This window comes from Stylophora pistillata, chromosome 1 (genome assembly GCF_964205215.1).
Source record: "Stylophora pistillata chromosome 1, jaStyPist1.2, whole genome shotgun sequence".
NCBI classification, from domain to species: Eukaryota; Metazoa; Cnidaria; class Anthozoa; order Scleractinia; family Pocilloporidae; genus Stylophora; species Stylophora pistillata.
Window position 1 is genome coordinate 23,572,223 of NC_142519.1, and position 24,134 is coordinate 23,596,356.

The 24,134-nt window shown below is 38.0% G+C and overlaps 2 protein-coding genes and 1 long non-coding RNA gene across 3 annotated transcripts; 2 read left to right on the top strand and 1 right to left on the bottom strand.

The window, feature by feature from the left end:
* The first annotated feature begins 713 nt into the window (after positions 1-713).
* Positions 714-3,461, top strand: LOC148741742 (uncharacterized). Its single transcript, XR_015995545.1, has 2 exons — positions 714-1,525; positions 2,967-3,461. It is a non-coding gene; the product is annotated as an uncharacterized LOC148741742 (long non-coding RNA).
* A 3,734-nt stretch (positions 3,462-7,195) lies between these two features.
* Positions 7,196-13,807, top strand: LOC111331408 (neuropeptide Y receptor type 2-like). The gene is made up of 2 exons (XM_088745684.1): positions 7,196-7,545; positions 11,593-13,807. Exon 2 carries the CDS (start codon positions 11,646-11,648, stop codon positions 12,741-12,743), a length of 1,098 nt encoding a protein of 365 aa, XP_088601810.1. The 5' UTR covers positions 7,196-7,545; positions 11,593-11,645; the 3' UTR covers positions 12,744-13,807.
* Positions 13,808-14,041: 234 nt separating this feature from the next.
* On the bottom strand, positions 14,042-21,701 carry LOC111331382 (neuropeptide FF receptor 2-like). Its single transcript, XM_022936488.2, has 2 exons — positions 19,861-21,701; positions 14,042-16,872 (listed from the first exon to the last, which is right to left on the bottom strand). The coding sequence occupies exon 2, from the start codon at positions 16,578-16,580 to the stop codon at positions 15,408-15,410; it is 1,173 nt and encodes a 390-aa protein (XP_022792223.2). The 5' UTR covers positions 16,581-16,872; positions 19,861-21,701; the 3' UTR covers positions 14,042-15,407.
* Between the last annotated feature and the right edge of the window lie 2,433 nt (positions 21,702-24,134).

The window sequence follows — 24,134 nt, forward strand, 5'->3', positions numbered from 1 at the left end:
CAATAGGAACGTGTTTGTCTGCAGCTTCTAAGAATAGATCTTTGAAGGCGCGCCAGCATTCATCTATTGTCTCTTGAAGTTTGATAATTTCCCATGGAATGTGTCGTAACTCTTCACGGAACAATGCCGGATTATAGTGTTTCTAATTTCTGGTTTCGATAACTTTTGGTGGAGGTCGTTTCATCGTGTGAAGCTTTCTCACCCCAAATATAGCACTGTGGTCAGAAAAACCAACTGATAAAACTCCAGTAGAATAAAGCTCTGGTCTTGAGGTGAAAAGCAAATCGATTAAGGTCTTTGAATGTTGAGTTATTCTTGTAAAACTCTTGATTAACTGTTTTAGGTTGAAAGACTTGGTTATCCGCTGAAGATTTTTAGTCTCTGGTGTTGTTTTGGCGAAATCAACATTAAAGTGCCCCATGAATATAATTTCTGTACCCATAAGTTTAAAGTTGTTTAGAGTTTCCTCTAAGGTGGAGTTAAAAGATGAAATACTGGAGTTCGGTGGTCTGTAGATAGAAACAACCCAGAGCTTCTTTGATTTCGGTTGAAACAGTTCATAGCAAATCATTTCCAGGTCCATTGTGCCCATTATTTCCGAGTTTATATAGTCCAGTCGATTAAAGCTCAGATGTTCAGCGATATAAACTGCTAAACCACTGCCAGGGCAATCTCTATCCTTCCTCAATAGATTGAAACCTGGAAGCCAAGCTTTTGATTTGATACCACTTGACTTGTTACTTGCGAAGCTTTCTGCTTATGGCGTTTCTACCCATAGTTTAAACTTACTGAAGAACTATTTAACAATCGCAAGCAACGGGTTCGAGTAGAGGACGTTACAAGTGATATATCGGATGTGAATGGTGGCATTACCCTAGGCTCTGTTTTGGGCCCCTTATTGTTTAATATCTTCATAAATGACTTATTTTATTTTATCAAAGAGGCGAAGTTGTCCAACTATGCGGATGATAATCAGCTGTATTTTGCTGATACTGATCCAGCCGTTGTCGAACATGTTGTCAATAAGGAACTTGTGGTGGTGTGTGAGAGGTTTCGTAATAACAAGATGATCTTGAACCCTGAAAAATGCAAGGCGATGGTTCTCTCACGAAAACCAGACGTCAAGTTATCACTATTTGCCTATGGTGTTGCATTACCACTGTTTGATACAATAGATCTATTTGGGTTAACATTGGACAATTCCCTGAATTTTGGAAAACACATCACCAAAATTAGCAAGAAAGTTGGAAAGCAACTTGATGTTCTTTGTAGACTAAAGAATATCTTATTGTTCCGGACCAAACTCTGCCTTTATAATTCTTTTTTAATGTCTCATTTTAATTATTGTTCCTCCATATGGCATCACTGTTTAAAGTCTGATAGTAAAAAACTGGATAGGTTGCATAAACGAGCACTTCGTTACTTGTACAGTAATGAGTCTTTACAAACTAGCACTCTCTGTGATCGTATTGGTTACAGTCTTGCAGATCGACGTATCCAGAACTTGTTAACTATTGTATTTAACGTATATGAGAACGATCCTTCGCAGTAAAGCACTATTTGAGCAATAGTGAAAATCAGACCTGAAAAAAATTTCAGGCCTGTACGGGACTCGAACCACTGACCTCTGCGATACTAGTGCAGCGCTCTACCAATTGAGCTAACAAGCCAACTGGGAGCAGGCCATCAAATTAATTCGATATAAACCCGTAGATGATAAATCAAACAACAACAAACATATGAAACATATGTGTGAACTGCGGTTATGAGACGTATATGAGAACGATCCTTCGCAGTAAAGCACTATTTGAGCAATAGTGAAAATCAGACCTGAAAAAAATTTCAGGCCTGTATGGGACTCGAACCACTGACCTCTGCGATACTAGTGCTTTACTGCGAAGGATCGTTCTCATATACGTCTCATAACCGCAGTTCACACATATGTTTCATATGTTTGTTGTTGTTTGATTTATCATCTACGGGTTTATATCGAATTAATTTGATGGCCTGCTCCCAGTTGGCTTGTTAGCTCAATTGGTAGAGCGCTGCACTAGTATCGCAGAGGTCAGTGGTTCGAGTCCCGTACAGGCCTGAAATTTTTTTTTCAGGTCTGATTTTCACTATTGCTCAAATAGTGCTTTACTGCGAAGGATCGTTCTCATATACGTCTCATAACCGCAGTTCACACATATGTTTCATATGTTTGTTGTTGTTTGATTTATCATCTACGGGTTTATATCGAATTAATTTGATGGCCTGCTCCCAGTTGGCTTGTTAGCTCAATTGGTAGAGCGCTGCACTAGTATCGCAGAGGTCAGTGGTTCGAGTCCCGTACAGGCCTGAAATTTTTTTTTCAGGTCTGATTTTCACTATTGCTCAAATAGTGCTTTACTGCGAAGGATCGTTCTCATATACGTCTCATAACCGCAGTTCACACATATGTTTCATATGTTTGTTGTTGTTTGATTTATCATCTACGGGTTTATATCGAATTAATTTGATGGCCTGCTCCCAGTTGGCTTGTTAGCTCAATTGGTAGAGCGCTGCACTAGTATCGCAGAGGTCAGTGGTTCGAGTCCCGTACAGGCCTGAAATTTTTTTCAGGTCTGATTTTCACTATTGCTCAAATAGTGCTTTACTGCGAAGGATCGTTCTCATATACGTCTCATAACCGCAGTTCACACATATGTTTCATATGTTTGTTGTTGTTTGATTTATCATCTACGGGTTTATATCGAATTAATTTGATGGCCTGCTCCCAGTTGGCTTGTTAGCTCAATTGGTAGAGCGCTGCACTAGTATCGCAGAGGTCAGTGGTTCGAGTCCCGTACAGGCCTGAAATTTTTTTCAGGTCTGATTTTCACTATTGCTCAAATAGTGCTTTACTGCGAAGGATCGTTCTCATATACGTCTCATAACCGCAGTTCACACATATGTTTCATATGTTTGTTGTTATTGTATTTAAGTCAACAATAATCCACCTGAATATCTGAGAGACCTATTTAGGTTAAGAGACAACATCAAAAACCCGAGAGGGGTTTACAAGCTGCAAGTACTGAAACCTAATACGACTCGTTTTGGCAAGAACTCAGTAAAGTACTTGGTGGCTATTACTTGGAACAATATTTCTGATTCTTTGAGATCCATAAGCACTTTGTCAACCGTTAAAAAAGCAGTCCGACAGCTAAGGTTTTAGTTAATTCTCTATATTATCTTTCTAGTAATTATCTAGTCAGTAATTAAATTTTATCTATTTAGTAATCAGATTTAATTTAGTAATTGAACATTATCTATTTAGTAATAAGGCTTTTTATTGCAAAAATAGCTATGTCATGTTATTTTAGGATTTGCTCTGTAAATAAGTTTCTAAGGTTTGTTTTCTCGGCTTATTAGCATACTTTCCTTGCTAGGAGTCTAATCAATCCCATCAACCCGAGATTCAATAAAGTTTCATTCATTCATTCATTCATTCATTCATCGATAAGAAAAATAAAAAGTCTCGTTGACTTTAAGCGTAGGAAAAGTTTTTGAAAGCGCAGAATTTCAATTTAAGGGCGCTAAGAAACCAGAAAATAAGAGCTTGGAGAAGAATTGTACTTTAGTACTACTTGGGCGTTTCCACTTCTACACTGTGGATTTTAAACTAATTGAACTCGCAAACGGATAAATATGCGTTATTAACCAAGCTTGTTCGGTCAAGATGGCTGGATATTGACCGAGTTCTTTTTTTGCATTTTTATGGATCGAGACGAAGTCGAGGTCCATAAAAATGCGAAAAAAGAATGAGGCTAATATCCAACCATCTTGACTGAACAAGCTTGGTTAATAAAGGATTTATTATATTGGAAAAAGATTTCGCTTTTTTAAGAATTGAGAATGACTTGTTTACTTCGAGAGCAGGGAAAGAAAGCCAACTATGTTTGTAGCACATTGAACTTGCGAGAGTCGTTCCTGTTTTCTTTGTTTTGACTATCTTCTTCCCCTTTTTGCGTTTCCATCGCCGAAATTGTCCAAGAATTACGAACGTAGTTCTGATTCAATTTTCTTAATGCACCGGATCAATGCAGACAATCCCAAGCGGGCAAGATGGGCCCATCTTGCCCGCTCGGGTAGCCATTCAGAACACAGGATTCGCGTCATCTTACCTCATCTTTTGTTATTACAAACTTTTTGGAATTGTTCTAAACTTAGTCAGAGCTCATATGATAAAATGCTTATTGATTGAGTTAGGTCGGGCTGGACGGGAAAATATTTGGCTCTCGTTAAGGACGCACGGACCGACTTCGAGCCACATGTTTTTCCCGTGCGGCCCTCGCACTCAGTCAGTAAATACATGATAGTGGCCATTTGTCTTAAACACTTCACTATCAGTTTTTTCACTAATTTTTTTTTTTTAGAATTTCCCGCAAACATCAAGGGTAACTAACGTACGTCAAAGAAAGTGGTATATAAATGTATCTGTTGTTCCGTTATAACGGGAACACAACCTTTCAGTGCTTCCGTTAGCGAGCGCGTAACACTGTTGAAAACTTAATTTTCAATGTTCGTATTATAGAGTATTGACGTTACAGAATGACGTGAAACTAGGTGAAGTAAACTTGCGTCAACGGAAATATCTCATGCAAAATAAAACAAAAAATGCCCAAATATGGCGAAAACTTTACCAATTTATTGAAACCTACGGCTCCCATTATATTGAAACTTAATAACCTCAGTTGTATAGTAAACAACCCCACAAACTGAAAAAGATTGGCTCCTTTAATTAACTTTTTTTCATTACATAAACTCTTGTACCAATTTAGTTTAAAAACTTTTAAGGAAGAATTGAAAATCTACATTTCCCGAGAGTAAATTTCTCGACGTGTCTTGGTCTATTTTGGTTTTTTCTCTTTCTCAAAAACTACTGAATCATCGTGTCAACCACCTGTCGATAGAAAGGATTTTAATGAAGTCATTTACTAATTCATTGATGTAAAAGTGAATTCACACTTTGATAAGTTTGAATATAAATATACTCTATTACGAGACATCAGTATCCGTCTATCTAGCTTCGATTATGAAACTAAGCTTCCCTAAGGTGATCTTGAGCGACTTTATCCCACGTGTTTTTACCGTATTTCATTTGCCTCGGCTTCTAAGAACTAGTTAATCAGTGATCACAGCCGTATTGATTTTGAATTTTTCTCCCTGCTTCAAACTTCGTAAATCAATTAGTAAATTTGAGCAACACATCAAATTTTACTTCCCACGCAATTTTGTAAACCGAACAGCAAAAGTGGATAATGTTTGTCAACTTAATGTACCACAGTGTATTTAAAGGTGCTCCATAGGATGTAAAGAGAGTTTTGTGTTTGGTTCTGAATGGATCATGTTTTTGTTTGTTCGGCACTCAGAGAGACAGCGAAGGTAACGGAAGCGCTTAAAAATAACAAAAAAAAAAAAAACATTCGCGTATCTAACAGAGCCCAACAAAGAACGTCCCCAAACACCTTGTGGGGATTAAGGCAAGAAGGAGAATAAGGGTGAACAGCGTTTTCTAGGTAAGCGACCTCACTTTTCGTTAAGAGACTGTTTGCTGTGCCGTAAAAATACGTTATTTTCCTTGAGCCGGACCTTTATCGTCAGACTAACTTATTGTATTGGGTTTTGCTTCAGTTTTGAAGTTATTTTCTTTACTGTTTGGCCTTTTTTAAGATTTGAAGGATTAGGTCAAAAATCCTTTTCCACTCATGGGCACGCAGCTGAGTACATATGACCTGATATCGTCGGAAATGCTTCGCCAAGTTGGTTCTTTAAAAAAAATAAAAAAGGAAATTAATTTAGCTGTATGCTATAACATAAGAGACTCAGATGAGCATACAATTTTTCATTAATAGGTGGAGTAGCGTTCTTGCGCGAAAAAGCCTTTGACAAAACCAAGTTTCTTTCGCTGACAAATGAGCACCAGCGCAAAAAAAGCGTGAACTCCCACGACAGAAATATAGATTTCGTACTAGCTTTTTTCTCTTATGTTAGTGCTTCTGATGCTGTTAGGAAATATAAAAGGAAAAGTTACTATAACTCACGCTGTGCACTATGATAACTATATCAGTTGAAAAATATACCCTTGATCTAATAGATGAAAAAAAAAAAAAAAAAAAAAAAAAAAAAAGAAAAGAGCTGTGAGAACAGTAACTGGTCCAAGTAGTCTAAGCTATGAATTTCTTTAAACAGCTCACGACGACTGGTTATTTTTAATATTTTTTGAAGGAAACCAAACCGGACTGTAAATTGAATGACATGATAAGTTGATTTCTGAAGTAAAATGATTCATGGTAGATAAAACTGTAAGTTGGAAAAGAAAAATGTTTTCTGATACGAGAAACACCAATTAAACATCTTAACCAATCGACATGGCTGATGAAGACTAAAGAAAATTTTCACCACATTTTGTTGAAAGTCTCAGTGCCTTATGCCAGTCTGTTTTGTTTTGTTTGATTCCCTGTTTTCACTTTGCGAATCACTCGGTATAAGAGTAATTTATCATTCCACATTGTCATTAAGGAGCAGTGCTGCGTTATGGCCCAGCAGGCGGTTCTGAAGAAATTTTTTTAAAATAAATTATTCATTATGAAATAAAGGGTGTCGAAATAATCCGTTGGCCCCGAAAAATTAAAGTTACACAAACAAAATGAAACTTAAACATTGGGCTCAATTTGAAGGGAGACCAAGCTGACCCTTGTTATCTTTGTAAAGCAACAGAGGTTTACTTTTTTAGGGGAAAGATAAAGCAAAAACGATTGAACGGATACATGTGGTGGATGGAGATCACCTTTTGAAAATGAATCAATTACAAATAAATAATTACTGCGCTTTCACTGTCGCTGGACTACAGCATGCGTCAATCCCTTGAAAACTGATGAATCATTTGTTGATTGTACGTATGGTAGGAGGTAGGACGTTTATAATAAATCCTAAGCGATGTATGCGTATAATCAGAGTGAAATCTCTATGAAACTCAGTAGATATATTTGTAATATTTCAATAATGAATAATTAATTTTATCGCACATTTGTCCCCCACATTCTTGAAGGAAGGCTAACTGATTATCAAAATGTATTGATGTCTAGGTCACAAATTTTACTTGAACTTGAAAGATAAAACTCTGATTGTGGAAAGAACCTTGTTTAGCGGTTTATTCGAGTTTGGTGCGAAAATCGCTTGAAAATCGCTTGAAAATCGCCTGAAATTCGCGTATTACTTTCGAGCAGGTTGATTGAACAGAGTGGGTTGATTTATATAGGTGCAAGTCTAAAACAATTCCTTGAATTGCAACAATTAACAAGGTTGCCATGCTAACCATTCAGACGAGCGTAAGTTCATACTAGTCGGCGTCGATTACCGGTTAAAATGGTATATATTGTTTTAAACCCACATGTTTATTAAAGGCAGCTGCACCGGTGTTCTCGCTTGTAATGTTTTATGTCGCAGTTTTCCCATATCGCCTTTCTTTGCAATAGATCCAATCTTCAAGGCTTTCCAGCAAAGGTTTTACAACACCAGTAGGTATGGACAAGATGTTTAAGTTTGGGAAAAGTTCTTAGGGCCGCGTAAGCAGGCAAGGTTTATCAGTCTTTTTATATGAATGGACTGTTTTAAAAATACTGATTGTTTTCGGAATTCTCGGCCTTTGAAATTTATATTGCGATGTGAATTTTTTTTTGTTCATACAAGTACTATTCTGTTGAAAATTGTGTCGAAGATCAGTTATAGCCCATTTGATGTGGTCGTTTCTGCTCGTGCGGGTTCTAACAGTTAAGTCCTCTAGACAAACTCTATAGATCTGTTTTAAGAGGTTTCTCTTATAGATGAACTGTCTATAATGGGGATCATATGTTTATCTGTAGTTTTTTTTAGTCTAAGCGTAAGAGTTAAGCATTACTTTTCAATGAAGTAAAGAGATTTCACAACGCTCCAGTTATATCACCTTTTTTTTTTCATGAGATACAGCTTTGCTTCGGGCAACTATATTCTACAATTTTTTCATCCGCGAAAGTTTGACAGTAAAACCATCGATGACAAATTAACCAGTCTATTTAAAGCCACGCAAGATCCTGCATCACGAGTTAAAAATTGTAATTTCAAGAACATTTGGCTGCGATGTGCAAGCTCTTCGAAAGGTTCCAAGCGTTTATTAATGTAGCTCAGTACTTATTTATTTGTTTATTATCTTTTCTGATTTACACAGAAAGTACATGAAGCCCCAGAAAGAGTAACGCACTTTTCTATTGAAAAAAAAACTGTTTTGTGTTTTTCAATTTTCAATTTTTTATTTTTGAGGTAAAAGCACAACCGGTACATCAGGATATATATTCTATTACTTTGACATGAAGCCAATTTAAAAGCGAGACACGTCTTCTATGAAGACAAGAAAAAATGACAACCGGACATGAAATGTGAGGCATCAGGAATCAAATGCATAGTGTTTTCCTTTTTGTTCATGAAAAACTAGGAGAAAAAAATCACATTAAGTAAAGACCAGCAAGGAAATAAACACTGCTTAGCTTTTTTTCAGACTTTTGAAAGAGTAAGTTTACATTTACTTTGCTGAGCGGAATTTTTTCTAATCATAGAATTTAACCCTTTTGTTTTTAACGCAAGGTTTTTGGTTAATTTAACTGAGGAGAAAGGAACAACTTTATACACCGGTCGCTTTGATGTTGGTATTACATATTCGATGTTCCTCTCCACTTGGGAATTAATTATACCACCTTAATTTTTTTACCCTTGGCCTCAAATCTTTAAATTTCGGGTTCATTTTCATAGCGAAGTTGAACCAGAGGTTATGAATGCAGAGCTCTTTTAATTTCTTTCCATCTTCAGTTTGTTCGAGAACTTGAACCATGATTCACACCGCGCATGGTGAGGGTGAATAATTTCCGCGGCAAATTCGCCTAAAATGCCACCCAGTGCCATCCTAACTAACTCATGAAAATGCAAAATAAGATTTGTTTCGCTCCACTTTGATTTAAATTATTTACAAGCTTCAGCTTTTTAATATAATCCGTTGGCGCTCTCAACAAGGTGCCATAATTGTTCACTCGAAACACCATCATACGATGACGCCAAGACTGCCAAATACATAAATAAACAATTGTGATGGATTAATTTTTTTCTACGTTGGGAATTTTTTTTTTCGAAGACACACAGCTGCCGCCAGCTATAGCTCATTAAATACATCAACAGTGAACCTAGCAAATGGAACTGAAGAATCTAATAAGGTTAGGTGCTATTCTTAAGGCTTTCTGTTGAAAAGTCACTTCCAATCAAACAGCAAGAAAAAAGCTTCTAACCACCAACAGGCCGCTAAAAAAACCAGCTCGATTAATAATAATAATAATAATAATAATAATAATAATCGACTTTATTTAAAGAGGGTATACACATAACAGCTTGCGCTGATAAACCAGTGGCCCTCAAAACTAAAGTTAGTAAGTAATACATTCTAAGCCATGGAGATTAAAAATAGAACTAACTAGTCGAACAATGTTACTATTCAAAGATTATAAATACAATAAAACTATATTATAATACAGCTTCAAAAGAATCAATGTCTCTATAAGAATTTATAAAATAAGTCATCAAATAATTCCTACAAGAGATGCTACGTTGTTTCCTAAGCTCATTTGGAAGACTATTCCATAACTTAATACTACTAACTTGGAAAGACCTTCCTGCCTCAGTAGTATTTCGATACTTGGGACAGAATAGGTTATACTGGCCATGTCTGGTCTCTCTACCATGCAGGGAGTGATTTGTAGTTAAAGTACTTTCAATATACGTAGGGATTCCCCATGCAGTGCCTTATAGATTAACACGCACTTTCTTTGAAGTCCTTTTTGGAGACGTAAGTATTCCTACCATACAAAATTTGATACGAATCCTTAATCATGGCGTTGCGTCGAAACAATTGGACGCAATTTTCCGTTTGCCTCTCAGTCAACCAGAATACTCTAATAACTGGTTCAATTCAACCTCTAAGCTTTGTGCAACCGGTCATTTCCCCTATGTTTAAAATGGTGCAAGTTTTTATCGATAACTCTTGAAGAACGTAATAAGATATAAGCGGCTCTCTCTCCTATTAAGTTATTTTGTCGCGAGGAAAGTAAGTCAAATACGACTTTTACCCTTTGTCTTCGCCATGAAGCCGTCATGGCTGCCCCACTGGGACCGCCAGAACTCTTCTCGAATAATCAGCCCTGTATAAGAACACTTGACACGACAAGGATCGAGACATTTTAATTCTTTTGCCTCTCTCATAGTTACTGAACTACCAAGAAAGACAGTGAGATAGTCAAAAGTTAAGGGCTTTGCCTTTTCACTTACTTTAGGAAGGTCTGATCGGCGGGTTACTATTAATAGAGACAAGCCCTGAAATTAATTCCTGCAATGCAGTTTTCTGTTGAAAACTCAATCGTTCTCATTCATGCCTCTACTTGACTCCTGCTTAGTTTAGCTTCGGCCTTACAGCTTAGGGCACGGAGTAGTAGGAGGAGGAAACTCTGCATAAATAGAAGTTAAACTTCGCAACAGCTGTTCGAAAGATATATGTAAGACTAGATATATTCAATTAAGGTTACTTTTAATCCTTGTGTAGAATACAAATAGAACAGCCTTTTTCTTAGTTATTGAAGCGGTCAGGCGTGGGTATCTATGCGCACAAATACTTTAGTCATTGTCATTTTCACTCAGTCTGTAAATTATCTAAGGTAAAGATAAAACCGTCAAGGCTTTAAAAATTTGTTTGTTGTCTACGGACACAAATTCAGGTGGTATTTGACCGGGATTTTACAATCGGCCCATGTAGTTAGGTTGTAAAGAAAATTGTGATTAGTTTCCAAAAAATAAGAATATTAGGTCTGGAGTGAGGATGGAAAAAGCATTACTACAGTCTTCGAGAGAGCGAAGAGCGAACGTGTATCTACCCTATCGACGTTTTCGTGTGGAAACGCCGGGAAGAAACGATTCAGTAATTATGCCTAGGATTGTAGCAGTAGGCTATTTTTGCCAAAGAAAAATCACGTAATTTGTTTCCGATGTCGAGTTGTTTGATAGTATTATCTTTTAACAACCTGATATTTATACATACTGCAGACAATGAGTCCTCCTAGATTTCATTTCATAGTCATGAAAAAATAGCTGAAAATTTCTTTTAGGAACGAATGGTTCGTGTATTCTTAAGAGGGATGCAATGGCTTATCTTAATTTATATCAAAAGTAATAGTTTGAGTGATCAAGATTATATGGTCTTGTGCATTTTTTCTACTATCTGATGCTGAGTTTTCAATACACCTTATCATGAATCCCGACACATTTCCCTTTGATAATACCCTGGGGAGATTCCTGAAAATCTATTAGATAGTTTGCTTTGTGAACGGTTGTTTTATCTCGTTTGTCGGCGCTTGCTTTTTGGTTCGATGACTTCAGTTTCGAAGGATCTTTTTTTCTTCGATCTCCCGCGAATCAACATTTTCTGAATAGATATGTAGATTTGTAAGGTGGATAATATCTGATTTAATTTTGACGGTGTAACGCCCTCTGTTTTGTCAACAGAGAGAAGCAGACTTAAGATACAATCGCCGGAGAATATCACTGCTATCTTAAAAATGACCTCGTTCTACAAAACTTTGGGGAACGGCACAGATGATGGAGAAACTGCTGGATTTTCAGCGATCGAGATTGTGCAATTGGTGCTTTATTTTGCTATCATTATGGTTGGCTTGGTGGGAAACACAATGATCGTAGTGACACTACTCGGCCGACAGACGCGAAGAGTTGGAGAATACCTCATTTTAAACCTAGCCATCACGGATTTCGCCACATGCGCCATAAGCATTCCTCTCGATCTAGCTGAGCGACTTTCGGGTGGTTTTCCGTTTGGTTCAATACTCTGTTATATGATCTACCCGTTTCAAACTGTTTTAATGGCTGTGTCTGTGATAACGTTGTTGTCCATGAGCTTGGAGCGACACAGGGTTGTCATGACACCGATGCGTCCGAGAGTGCTCCCCAGAACAGTGAAGTTTGTCATTGGGGTGTCATGGCTTCTACCCTCTCTGGTAATAATACCTTATGCTTTGGTTCTACGGCTAGAAGGAAAGCAATGCATGGAGAAATGGCCTGAGGATTGGTATGTCAAGGTTTTCACTCTAACGAACTTCGCCATCTTCTATTTGGTTCCGCTAACAGTTATCGCGTCTTCATATGTTCGCGCCGGGCGTAAGATTCGTAAAGAACTCGACAGGCTCGAACATGTAATCGACAGTCATAGATCACAGGTTCAATACACAAAGAAACGCACTCTACAGAAAATGAGGATCACTAAAGTGTTCATAATAGCGGTGAGCGCATTCTTAGTGTGCATGCTGCCGACACACGCCTCGTGGATTTGGCACGATTTTGGGCGCGGCTGGGACAGCAAGTATTTCCAAGATGTGCTCATATTCAGCAATATTCTTATGTACGCTAATAGCGCGTCTAATCCATTCATTTTTGGTTGTTTGAGAAAGTTTTCATTGGCACGCCTTTTTTGCTGCTGTCGGAAACATTCGGGTAAACGTTGCCAACTCGAATGTGTTTATGAGCTTCGGGTTGGCTCGACGCCTCTTCACGTTGGTAGAGAAATGGCAGTGAAGGGATATAACAAATCGTCAAAAATATTAGAAAGGACAAACACAAATCGTCATAAATCTGCAAATGTTTGAGTCAATCCCAAGTGCTGTTGTAACCAATAACTTTAAGCCGAGCATTTTAACCTCAAGGCTTTAAACGCTTAGCATTTAATTGGTTTGCTGATTTATGTTATCATTTGCTGGAAAGTGTTAAGCTTACGTTATGGTGGCGGGCTTTTTGGGTTCCTTCTAGCCAATCAGGAATCGCAAGGAGCTCGAAGCATTAGGATGAAGGGAAAGTGAAGTAACCTCCTGCTCAGCTTACGCCTCTCCTGTTTGGCGGAGAAAGGTGCGACGCAAGCTGCTAAAGAAAATATGCTTTGAGATCGAACCATTAGGAACTTCGAGCCATTTTTATCGTCAACAAGAGGACATCGGACCATTTTCTCTTCTGCTATTTGAATCAAAATCATCTTGATGTTACGTTGTATCCTCACTAGTGACGCACCGTTGTATCCAGTAGTTTTGTACTTAAACCGCTGCTCGATTCGCACCCATCCCAAAACACATTCATGCGAAATACCTCACGCGCGAGTGCGTGAGGAGATGTCAATTGTTGCGCGCGACAAGTTAGTAGAGTCAAATGAGTAAGATACAAGCAAAATTCTGTTGTGTGTACTTGTGACCTTCTTAACAAAAACAACTGAGTTATTACCCAGTGGAAGTAAGTGTAATATTTTCAATGGAACAGTCAGTTGTTTATACTTGCGACTTTCTTAACAAGAACAGTTAGTGTAACTGCGATTTTTTTTTCTCCATTCGCTATTTATGCTAATAAATATATCTTATTAGACGTTTTGTTGTGTAGTACCGCTGAGTATTTTTACGAGTTGTGCCGTATTTTTACGAGTTGTGACGAGCCCGTAGGGCGAGTCAAAATACAAATAACGAGTAAAAATACTCAGCGATACTACACAACAAAGCGTCTAATAAGATATTTATTATCCGACACGCCAAACTGTTATTTCAGTGCAGGCGAATTTCGCGGATATTTATTTCCGGGGAGTGCGTGACAGAAGTATGCGAAGCGGAAGGGAAATGGCGAGTTGTCGTGTTTCTGTTTTTATTTTCTTCAATAAATGAAGAAATTTCCTGGTCGTCTAGCTGTTTTTCTTCGTTCGATTCATCTGATGAACTTGGATCTATGTATGCCAGCCATTCCGACTCTTCGTGGTCAGAAATATAATTCAAATTGACCGACATTTTTTTTTAACTTCAATCCAATTCTTCGCTTGCGCGGTGCGAGAAAACCTGTTTAACCGGTACTCTACAGTACAAATACCGCGTGATATTTGTACTCGTCTATGCCGTTAGTTGTAGTCTACGAAGTGTAGTTGGATAATAAATTCATTTATTCTATATTTACCTTAACATATTTAACATGGAAAACATACTTTAATAGTATGGGTACGAAACAACTGACTGGGTACGAATCGACCTGGCTGGGTACGAAACGACCGTTAACCCGCACCGTAGTCTTTCCGTTTACGGCCCTTGGAGCTTTTGAGCGTATCTGTCGTTGTAAGTTCAATAGAGAGAGCGGAATGGTTTTTTTCCTACGCTTCGTTTTATTTCATAGACTCGTTTGGCCGAGTGATTTTAAATAGATTAGTTTATTGGTCGTTTATTTCTTTAACAAATACTTCAAACTAATAAATTCTCAGATATCAGTTCCAGCTCTTTGGAGCTGTTTTTATTGATTGCACATTCAACTAGTGCGTACTGGCCACAGGCAGTATCATCGTAGATGGTATGGAGCAATTATCAATTGAGTGTCGAAAGTATTTCGAGACTGCTCTGGTTTGCTCTTCTTACTTCGTTTTTTAGATGGTCCAGAAACTTGTGACTCTTTCTCTACCATTCAGATACAGCTTCAGTCAGTTTGCCTGTTTTTAATTTAAATTCTGATTGGCTCTTTGTGATATTTTTATTCGCTCTGATTTGCTGCTGTGATTAGTCTCGTTTAAATATTTCGATACTCAGTCGAAATGTACTCCAAACACAAAGGGGGAACGACAGGTTCTTTTTGTAATATTTCAGTTGGGGAATGTGAAGAAGATATTATACCTCGTACACCGATCTTCATTTCACATCTATAGACAGTGCTGTGTTTACATTTGAACGCGGGTACTGTCCAATTGACAAATTTCTCTCCCGCGAAGATTTTTATCGGCGACTTTCGGTTATGTCGTCAAATACGGCGTTTGAAGTCTCGCCAGGAGAAAAAACGTTGTAACAATCTGGCCTTTCATCATCCATTTGTCTTGCACTAACCCAAAAAGAGTACAAATAACGCGCGAATCGACAATGAAATTATCACCTACGATTTGGATCGTTGGTTATTTCATAGTGTTAAAAGCTTGTTTAGCCAATCGGCTGCGCGTGCCACGCCTCTTTTTTATCTGCTTCGCCTTTCCCGCCGTATGAGAAATGCGCATAAAGTAAAGCAGATGGATAATAATTAACTTATTAGACTTTTTGGAGTGTGGTATCGCTGATTATTTTTACTCTTTTTTGTTGTATTTTGACTCGCCCTGCAGGCTTGTCATGATACGGCAGAACTCGTAAACATACTCAGCGAACCTTTTTATAGGATACATATAGTGACGCGATACTTAAATAGTAAGCTAAGGGTCTCTGATGAGTCTCTGCAGGATCGAAACAACGGTTTGTTGGCCAAACCATGAATTATTGATCCTAAACTGACGATTCGAATAAGGTTCTAGTAGGATTGTTTTTTTCTCTACTTCGGTTTTCTTCAGGGTTTGGACTGTTTCGTTTTATACTATTTATCTCAGGCGACTTTAATAACTTTTTGTTTCCTGCAGCGGAACGTCTTTTGGCGACGAATCCATGAAACGGAAATGTATTACGTGCAAAATAACGTTCTTTGGGAATTTTCCGTCGAAGACAGTTGCAGGAGTTGTACCTGCGACCCAGAGCACCAAATATGTAGGGATTTACCGCGCTGTTTGCGTAAACCATAACGTTAGCGAACGTGAGGACTTCATTGAAATGTGACCAGTCTTGGCCGTTTCCAAAGTCACTCCACATCCACATGACCTGAAAAGGCAGCAGACAAAGAGCAAAAGCCGCCACGGCTAAAACAAAGAATTTTACAATCCTGATATTTCTTTGCGTTCGAGACTTGGCCAAGCGGCTCTTGCAGTCAATAGTTCCAACAAGTAATTCCGCTTTATGACTGTTAGCACGAAGTCTTATCCCTACGCAAGCGTATGCAGCTGTAATGATGCACAATGGGCTCAAGTACAATATGAGGAACACACATAAAGAAAAGGCTTTGGGGTATCTTGGATCGTTGTTAGGCCAGTTTTCAGCACAGTGACCGTTCTTCATCATAAGCGCGGCAGCATATGGTGACACCAATCCCGTAGCTATAGCCCAGTTAAGTAGAATCACCAATATTATAACTCTCCCGTGTATCTTAGGCTTTAGTGGGTGTAGAATAGCGCGGTAACGTTCCACCGCCATACACAACAATGTAAACACAGAAACGGCCATGAGAATTGTTTGAAGAGGATAAACGACCCTGCACATTACCGGACCAAATGGCCAATCACCCACCACGAGCAGGCTGATGTCGAAAGGTATACTCAGTGTACAAGTCAAAAGATCCACTATTGCCAGATTCAAAATAAAATACTGGCTGGTTTTGAGGTGATGTTTGGTAACCAAATCGAATATCAACATCAAGTTTCCTATCGTTCCGATTACGATAATTATGGAATAACAGGTTATTTGAATCACTGTCAAAAGTTCCCTCGTCGGCTCCGTGTTCATGGTCTTTGTGATGTTTGACATACTCTCATCTCTGGGAATATTTACGTTCGCAGGGTGTAACGACGCCATCTCGTTTCTTTTGCTCACTAATTACTTCAACTCAGACGGTTTACGTAAAAAATTTAAGTGGGAAGTTTTCTTTTTTTCCTTACAAAACATATGTTGTCTCACAGTATTCAAAAAGCCTTTGATGTGCGTTTGGCCTTTGTGTTTCGCAGACGAAGCCTTTGATGTATGTCAGCTTTTGTTTGTCACGAATCTCCCTCTTTGTTAGCGCAATCACCATAGATGTTGTTGTTTTTGCCCTATACTGACTTTTCCCGGTCAAACAAGCACAGCTAATAATGATGACCTGCAAAACCTAGGAAATAATTATGAACAGTTTTCAAAATCTGTTTTTAGTAGTAAAGACTGAAGTTCGTTCATTCAGGAACACACAAGTACGTGGACGTTAGAATATCTATGACGGTTTGGATGTTCATGACTGCCCATCTGTCAAACCGCAAAGTTTAGCCGGTGGGTTTCAATCAAGAGTGATCGATCCAAACAAAGGCGAAGCCGAAGGGAGGGTGCATAATTACCCTCTTAAAAAAGAAAGAGTGACTTATTTACTCGAGCGCTCCGTATGAGGCCTGAGTTTGAATAAAACTCAGGATTTTCTGTTTCTAACCCGTTCCTAGGCGCTCGATGGTAGAAGTACCGTAAGCAAAAGAGTGCGTGCGCAAAATAACTGCAGAGGTCAGGCAAAAGAAAAAATGAGAGGCACAGGAGAGCCTAAAAGATTTGTATTTCAAAACAAATAGTCATAGTTCATTTCGCCCGTTGCCTCCTCCTTTCCGGAAAACATATTTGCTGTGAAATGTATGAAAGCGATCCTCGCAAAAATATACCCGACTTATGTGGTGGTGGAAATAAGGCCTGAAAAAAAAATTTTTTCAGGCCTTATTTCCGGATTTTTATACATTGAAATTCATTGATATTTGCTGTGAATGTCGTCGTAATTCTCGCACGGCCACCAGTTAGCCCCAGCAGACTTTTTAAAATAAAATTTCGGGGAAAGAAGGTGCATTGTTCAATTGGTTTCCCACGGTTGCCTCATAAAATTTTGCGCTAGCCCTCGATAGTTCCTTTCCTTGTGCCAAAAGAAACTTCATCCTTTGGCAAAGAGAAAGGGCGACAAGCTCGAATACTACGATAAGACAAAGCCGTATGGTGCGTGAACCAAAGCTTGCATGCCTACAGTTTTATTCTTCACTGTTTGGTAAAAGACTGTAGGAAAAGACGAAGATCATATCACAGTCTTCATTTCTCACTTCATCTTTGTTATGCTCGTTGTAAAAAATTACTAGAAAATGTCACCTCTACGGAACTCAACTTTCATTACAGAAAATGTTACCTATCAAATATTCAATTACTGACATTACGCGCCAGTACCTGATAATTAAGATTCAAGCCGATGAGTTCAACTCGGCGCAACTTTGTCAGAGAACAAAATTTTGTAAACCGAACACTAAGGGTTAGGGCGAAATTCAGATCATACTGTAACCTCCTTTCATGTGATGTTATACTGATACGTTTTCTATTTTAATTAAAGATTATTGATCTGCAATAGCCATTTTCTTTTTCAAATGCGAAAGAGTTGCGAAAATATATTCCGAAAATTTATCTAATCATCTTTTATTTCACACGGGTGGCTGCTTTAGGAGAGATCTGAGCAATCGTCTTCACCGGCTTGATGAAGAAAAAATCTGACCATCAATTTGCGAGGATGACAAATAACGTACTGTATGTCATCCGTAGGTATGAAGTTCTCAAAACAACCTGGCAGTATAAAATAAGTTATCGCAATGCGGTGTAACTTACCCTGACAGAAGAGCAAATGTAGCGAAACTGACTTGGGCCTAGATATAGCTCAATCGATCCGTTGAACAAAAAGTCGCAAGCTCAAGGAACAACTCTCAGGAAATAACGTAAGTCTCAAATCTATGGGCACTACTACTGCTTGAGTAGCCACTGGTTGCTCTGCTTCACTACGGACATATGATTGATTCTAAGTACTAATTACGCGAATTTGAGGGGACCGCCCTAAACTTCGTGGAGTGGAAAAATTTCTAAATGCGTCATGCAGTGACAGTGGATATTCCTTTCCATCTTATGGCATCTTTTCTCCAATCAAGCCATTTTTCTTTGTTTAGGTATTGCTCGTATGAAAATAAGAGTTGGCTCGTATTATAGCTGAATTAGTTAAGCTATGTAATATCCACCCTCCGGAAAGAAAAATTGTTAAATTTTGGCTGAAGTTCAAAGCAAACATTACACTCGTGCCAAAGCTACGACGTGATGCCTGACAGCCTACGCCTTGTTGCCGTTAATGGTGACCTTGACATGATCCAACAGTCCCTTACGGAACCGTTTAAGGGTGAAGGGACTGTTTGGGCCAGATGTCGTTAGAAACACAATTAATGTTTGAGAAAGACTTAAGGATTTGTGAGATGTATTGCGAAAAATAGAAAAATTACATTTAAAGGTTATTGCAAATTACATCTGAAATATATAATTGACATCCGCTTATCATTCATTTTTCGTTACGGCACCAACGTGCCCTACAGCCTATTACAGGTATAACTTGTTCCCTTCCGGCGTTCAATGATTTTTCTCGTTCTCTTTACACCTTTTTTCCAATTCATTCTACGAGATCTCTTCTCTTCCCCCCTCTTAGTGATGAAGTTCAAGTTCTGTTTCTCACTCACAGAATCACAAATTATGATTTTTTTTTACAAGAACGTATATAATTCACTTTCTCTGCTTTATGGAAATCACTCGATTGAGAAATTTAAAACAAACCATGCTTCAAGCTTTGAAACGTTTCTCCACTTTCGCGTATCCATGACGTGTAAAAGACATTCAGTCTTGGTCTTAATTATTGTCGTGCCATTATGAATAGCGTGTGATCTGTGGTAAGTGTTCTAAAACGTGGAGGATACAAGGCAGTAGAATATGTGGCTCTGGCAAAAATGATGATAGTTCGCGACTGGAATCGCGCTCGGTTGACTGATCATCCAGGAAAGGCAATTTTAAAAATAGTTGCATCTCGATGCATTTGTGGTATAACCATTGAATGACACGCAACACTTACTCGCTCGTTCATTATCCCTAGCTAAAAATTAAGCGAATTTAGCAAAACAAAAAAATGTTACGAATTATGGATAGCCGTAGCAGGGAAAAAGCAATCAAATTTTCTTTCGAACGTTTTTTAAAGTACTTATATTTGTACACCCAACAACGATTATCTGAATTTCACCATGAAGACAATAATGATGTCGCTTCAATGTTACTAATATGGGCTTACCTTAAATTTGCATATTCGTTTCTCAACTTGATCTTCGCCACAAGCTAACCGTGAATCCAACTGCACGCCTAGTATGATATATAGAAACTTGTTGCTTATTATGTATTTCTTCAAGCGCAGCTTAATGTGATTGAGATTTTAAAGATAGCCGCGAAAAACCCCAGAACATTCCGATCTCAGGACCGTTCATCCTTCCTCGTCACGTTTTACGAGTTTCGAAATCGCGCGCGAGTGAGAAGTGGGAAGATCATAAACATTAAAGCGTGATTCGTGTTACGTGATACACATGGCACGCTTTGTGTGATACGTGATGAGTGGTTAAGATGCTCTTTTCCGACTGTTTCATCGTGTTGGACAAATGCTCGCACTTTGTCAAATAAGGTCGCGTAGTTTAACTTTGTAGAATTTTCCTCAAATGACGCATTAAAGATTCGCACTTCACGGCCGTCTGGAAGTAAAACACTTTATTTTATCACGAGTGTTCTAAATTTAAACCATTGCATGACGTAGAAAAACAAACAACGATTTAAGTGATAAAATTATATTGAAATGCGGCCATTTAAAAGGCTTTTAGTGAGATCTTTGAATGTTTTTAACGATAAAATAGGATCAACTTTGAAATGAGCTTTCGTACTCTTATGGTGGATTGCGAATAAACCAGAAAAAAAAAATATATATCTGTAAAAAGGTACAAAATCCACTAAAATTGAAATAATGAGATTTCTTAGGACAATCTCTCTGAATTTATACAAAAAAAATAAGTCACTTACAGGAGCCATTACTTACCTTTCATTTAAAAACATGTTCAAAATAAATAGTACATACATAATCTCTCCAATGTAATGTATAAGTTTTACCCAAATCTACCCTGGAAGTAAATAATTTTTCCGACTTCAAACAAAACACGATCAGAATTTGAGAAAAAGTTTAATCTACAATTAACCATACAAAGCTGCCGATATATTTATACGAAATTCAGAATACAATGACGGATAATGAGTTTTGCACTAGCAACTGACGCCACAGTTTGATCCTGGATATTGACTTTTAATGAATGCTAGAGGCGGTAGAGCTTGTTAACTCATGGTCCGTTGAATTAACATTACAGGTAGATTATTCCAGCATGCTAAATTTCATCGCTACGATCATACAAGGATAGTCTCAAATAACACAAATTTAAACTCTCACTCAAAAAAATAAGAGAAAATAACTAAAATCATTATACCCCTGGCATTAAAAATGGTATTTACGTCTAACTCTTTAAAAAAATATATCTTAGTAACTGATTTAATGAATACGTCAAAACAGGTGTCACTTGTTATTTAACTCCAACCTTGGAAATATCAGGTATATAAGACTTGACTGAAGGTGATATTTATGCTTCTACTTTAATAGGAAGACATAGGAAGAGAATCGATAACAGATATACTCTGCTATCAGGAACGTAGTGTTTAGGCACTGATTAAACTCGAACTTTGGTTGATCTGCCTTTTTTTTCATTGAATCATTCGATGATCGGTTCATATGGTTACCAGATCGGGTCGATAAACTTCAATCGTATTTATCCATGAAAGTACAGGATCTACCTGGACAGAAAACTGCGCGAGATAAATAGGGTAAAATCTCCAGAGGTGCCGTCGAAGGTAATGACGACACACGTTCGTTGACTGACAAAATGAGGGGAGATTTATGATTTGATTCGTTTCAACACTGTTTGGTGTAAGAATAAAGTTCGAAATATTGCGCTCTCCGCCTCCTTCATTACCTTCCGTTAGTAACCGATTTCGTTATGTAGGATTTACAATGAACATTATCAAAGAATGATCACGTAGTAGTATAGTATCGTGGTGGTGAAACCATCATTTCAAACGGATCGAGGTTATAATTTTCTTAGAACTTCTCCGATTAGGTCGTGCAAGTTTGTTACATACAAATCAGAGGCCTTTCACACTTATGACACAAATAAACACAAAACACTGTTACCTTTTTCCAACAAATGCAAAGTCAAACTTCTTTGATTGAAATCCTATGAAAGGCGAAATTATCTCTCAACGGGAGCTAAAGAGCTGAGAATATTTAGTTTTACGCCACTAACCAGGTGAAGAAGTGTTTTCAGAAGGAATGGTGCTAATATCAAGTCGACATGAATGCATCACGAGGACAATTGTCAGCGATTAGTATATCAAACGAGCGTTTTCCATCTCAAATTAGCAAAGTTTTTTTTTTATTGGGTCTTTGTTATACACAGCTGATAATGAAAGAGGGCTTTGTTTATTCAAGACCTGACTTAGGACAAAGACCACGCAAGTATTACTTCTTTGGTAATCATCGCCGAAAGTTCAGTCCTCCTTCTTAGAAAATGTCGCTCGTTTCCTTTATGGTTTCGCTGTTTTTCAATCTTTACCCATATTACCCTCTGCTGTGGAAACTTTGAAGTTTAAAACTGATTTTGAGATTCGTGCGCACATTTTCAGAACTCATTTAGTAAAATAAATGAATTTAGTTTCCTTAATTATGTTTTGAGCATATACGTTGCTGGGAATAATATCCTCTCGGCGACATTAGGGAGCTTAAGCAACCGCGACGACGAACGGAGGACGACGACGTGAAGTAGCGAGAACGTCACTGCGCAAGCGCGAACCAAGAATTCCGTCGTCGTCTTATCGTCGACGACTTGAGATGGACTAGTTTCACGTCGTCGTGAACTTCTGAACTTTAAAGCAGTTTTTCTCATCAAAAGGTGCGGCTTTATTGTCGTTTTTTTGACAGTCTATGGCCGGTTGGAGTTTGTATTCGCTTCTTCGTTTGATTTAAACCTCCCTGTTCAGTTTTCTAAACAAATAAAATTCGAAAACCCACTAATTCATTTTCCTTCCTCCGCACAACAGATGTCAAGTCAAGCGGTGAAAGCGACCACGTTAGGTTTAAATTTATTTGAGTATATTTTATGAAAGAGTGCTGTTTATCATTTTTTTTGAGTGAAAAGGTTTAAATGGCAGTGCAATACACCTCTGCGTTCGGTCAAAAGCTGCGTGCATGGAACTGCCGGTTTATTGCTGCTAAAAAATTTTGCGTGTTGCTGTTCTTCCGTCGAGACGCTTTAAAGAGCAAAGAATTATTCAGATCGGTGTTTCAACATGAGTTTGAATACCTCTCAGGTTTTGCGAATCTATTTTCGAAATGTTTGATAAAGATCTAGATTTACAGCCATAAAAATTATTCCGACAAAATCACACGGGAAAAAATAGTATTCTTGTGTGAAGCGCGACGACTGATCTGTGCCGATCGCTAGCTAGCATTGATTAAATTGACAGACTTGTGTCGTTTGCCCGCCAAAGGAAGGAGCATCAAAGGTAGAACATATCAGGCTAAAACATGTTGAAAATCAGCCAAGCCTTAGGCAAAATAGGTTTGTTTATACCAGCAACACTTAGAACTAAACTTAAATCTCATATAACTTCCGTAAAATTTATATTTTAAACTTTTATCATGCGCAAATTATTGTAAATAAAGCTAAAGCTTAATAATTCCTTGGACTTTTGATGTTCAAGAATTTAATAACCTATACTCTCGAACTTCCGATATAGGTGAAAATTTGATCCATGACTGAGAAGAAGGTTTTGGAGGTCTCTGAACGATGTCATTTCTTAAACTGACGAAGTGAGAATAAACAAAAATTTCAGACGTCGTCGTCCTTGAGCAAATTCACTGCTTAAGTTTCATTTTCCCGCTAAAAATGACGTCCACGTTCCAGACCCTCCGCGATTACTTGACGTCATCGTCGTCCCTTTCGTCGTGGTTGCTTAAGCTCCCTAATAGCTTCAGACCGAAAACGAATCGAACGTAACATGAGAATGACATGTTCTTAGAAAAAGTGTCAATAAAAATTCTGACTCAAAGGTTTGCAGTATTATCCTAAACTAGGGTTTCAGTGCAAATTTTATCCCAGGCGTCTTTCGTTAAGATACAGACAAGTAATTTTGATCAAGTAAAATCAGGTATTTCATCATTGTTTCTATGATGATCAACTGTACCTTGGCGATGTGATGAACAGCGTGTAGTTTGTCTCCTTGTTGTTCACGTCGAGATCTCATTTTAAGTCTCATCCATGATTTTGATTTGAAACATGAATGTTTTAAAAATCCTCCAAAAAATTCCAGTAATTAATGTGACGAGAATTACAAGCCAGCGGAGCTAAAATTGGCATCGAATAAGATCTTGGCTAAACGTTGTTCAATCCCTTTTGTATCCCGGCCCTGAGAATTAAACGTAAT

Excerpts from the sequence above, each read along its gene's own strand:
- LOC111331408 (XM_088745684.1), top strand. The coding sequence starts at position 11,646 with ATGACCTCGTTCTACAAAACTTTGGGGAACGGCACAGATGATGGAGAA.
- LOC111331382 (XM_022936488.2), bottom strand. The coding sequence starts at position 16,580 with ATGGCGTCGTTACACCCTGCGAACGTAAATATTCCCAGAGATGAGAGT.